A 1,145-nucleotide genomic window follows, 5' to 3' on the forward strand; every position below is an offset into this window, starting at 1 on the left:
CACAGTTACAACCAATCCTACAAGTATTAGACCCTTTGTAACTATAAAATATTATTTGTTATTGCCTTCAGTAATGATTATGCCCCCTTTTCGCAACTTCATCATTATCTACCACACGAAAGGCGAAAAAGGAAGTCACCTTAAATAATTTCCTACACTTGCGTGAACCCATGTACTTTATATTATTAATCTAAAGGCAAGGATATAGACCAAATGTAATGCATAAAATATAAACTCATTCTAAGGTACACCAAATCATAACACAATATATTTTAAACTTAATCAGAAGATTAAAATATAAATATATAGCCAAATGAAACCAACTCTACTGTTTCCGTAGCTATTTTTTTTCCTGAGAAGCTAATTGTATCTATTTATGTTTCAGAAATATACTCTCGCACTTCTGTTTGATAGCAGCCATGGCGGCATGTGTCCTGGCGGGAGGCTCTGGAGGGGGTTTTATGGTGGGGGTACGGAGGGGGGCCGTGGAGGCTATGGTGGTGGTTATGGTGGAGGTGGGCGGAGGTTATGGTGGGGGCTACGGAGGCGGCTATGGTGGAGGCTACGGAGGCGGTCGCGGAGGTTTATGGTGGCGGTTAATGGCGGCGGTCGGGGAGGCGGCTATGGTGCGGTTATGGGGGCGGGCCGTGGAGGAGGCTATGGTGGCGGCTACGGATACGGGAAATAATAATTCCGGTTGTAAAAATTAACTTGTTAAAAACTACATGTGTATCCATCCGTCATTTAAAAATCATTAATGAATAAATCAATCAGTCTTACATAGCCCCCAAACACTTTTAATACATTCATGATATAAAATGTCCTACTTCGTTCTGTGATCTCTGACAAAGGCGATGATAATAGTAACGGTGACAGAAAACGACAATGAACATAATGAATTAACAATAATAATGAATATAATGTTTTACTTTAATAGCTATAGTAAAAGATAACGAAAAGAACCCTCCGATATTAGACGATAGCAAAGATAAGGAAACTAATTAAGGGGAGGGTTAATTTAATCAAGAACAAAGTAACATTGCTATAGATAATGAAAATACCAATGATATTAATGATATTCAGTAGTAAAATTTGGTTCCATTTCCAAGTGGAAAAGGGAAAAACTTTTTGAAACCAACATGCTG

General features: G+C 38.6%; 1 protein-coding gene across 1 annotated transcript in view; it reads left to right on the forward strand.

Annotated features, from left to right (window-relative positions):
• Window positions 1–1,145, forward strand: part of LOC119591151 (shematrin-like protein 2) — an 18,116-nt gene that overhangs the window by 10,112 nt on the left and 6,859 nt on the right. Inside the window, exon 6 of the mRNA XM_037939862.1 lies at window positions 415–699. Within this exon, the coding sequence (XP_037795790.1) occupies window positions 415–699 (285 nt within the window). The remainder of the gene's footprint in view (window positions 1–414; window positions 700–1,145) is intronic.

This window comes from Penaeus monodon, chromosome 28 (genome assembly GCF_015228065.2).
Source record: "Penaeus monodon isolate SGIC_2016 chromosome 28, NSTDA_Pmon_1, whole genome shotgun sequence".
Lineage (NCBI taxonomy): Eukaryota > Metazoa > Arthropoda > Malacostraca > Decapoda > Penaeidae > Penaeus > Penaeus monodon.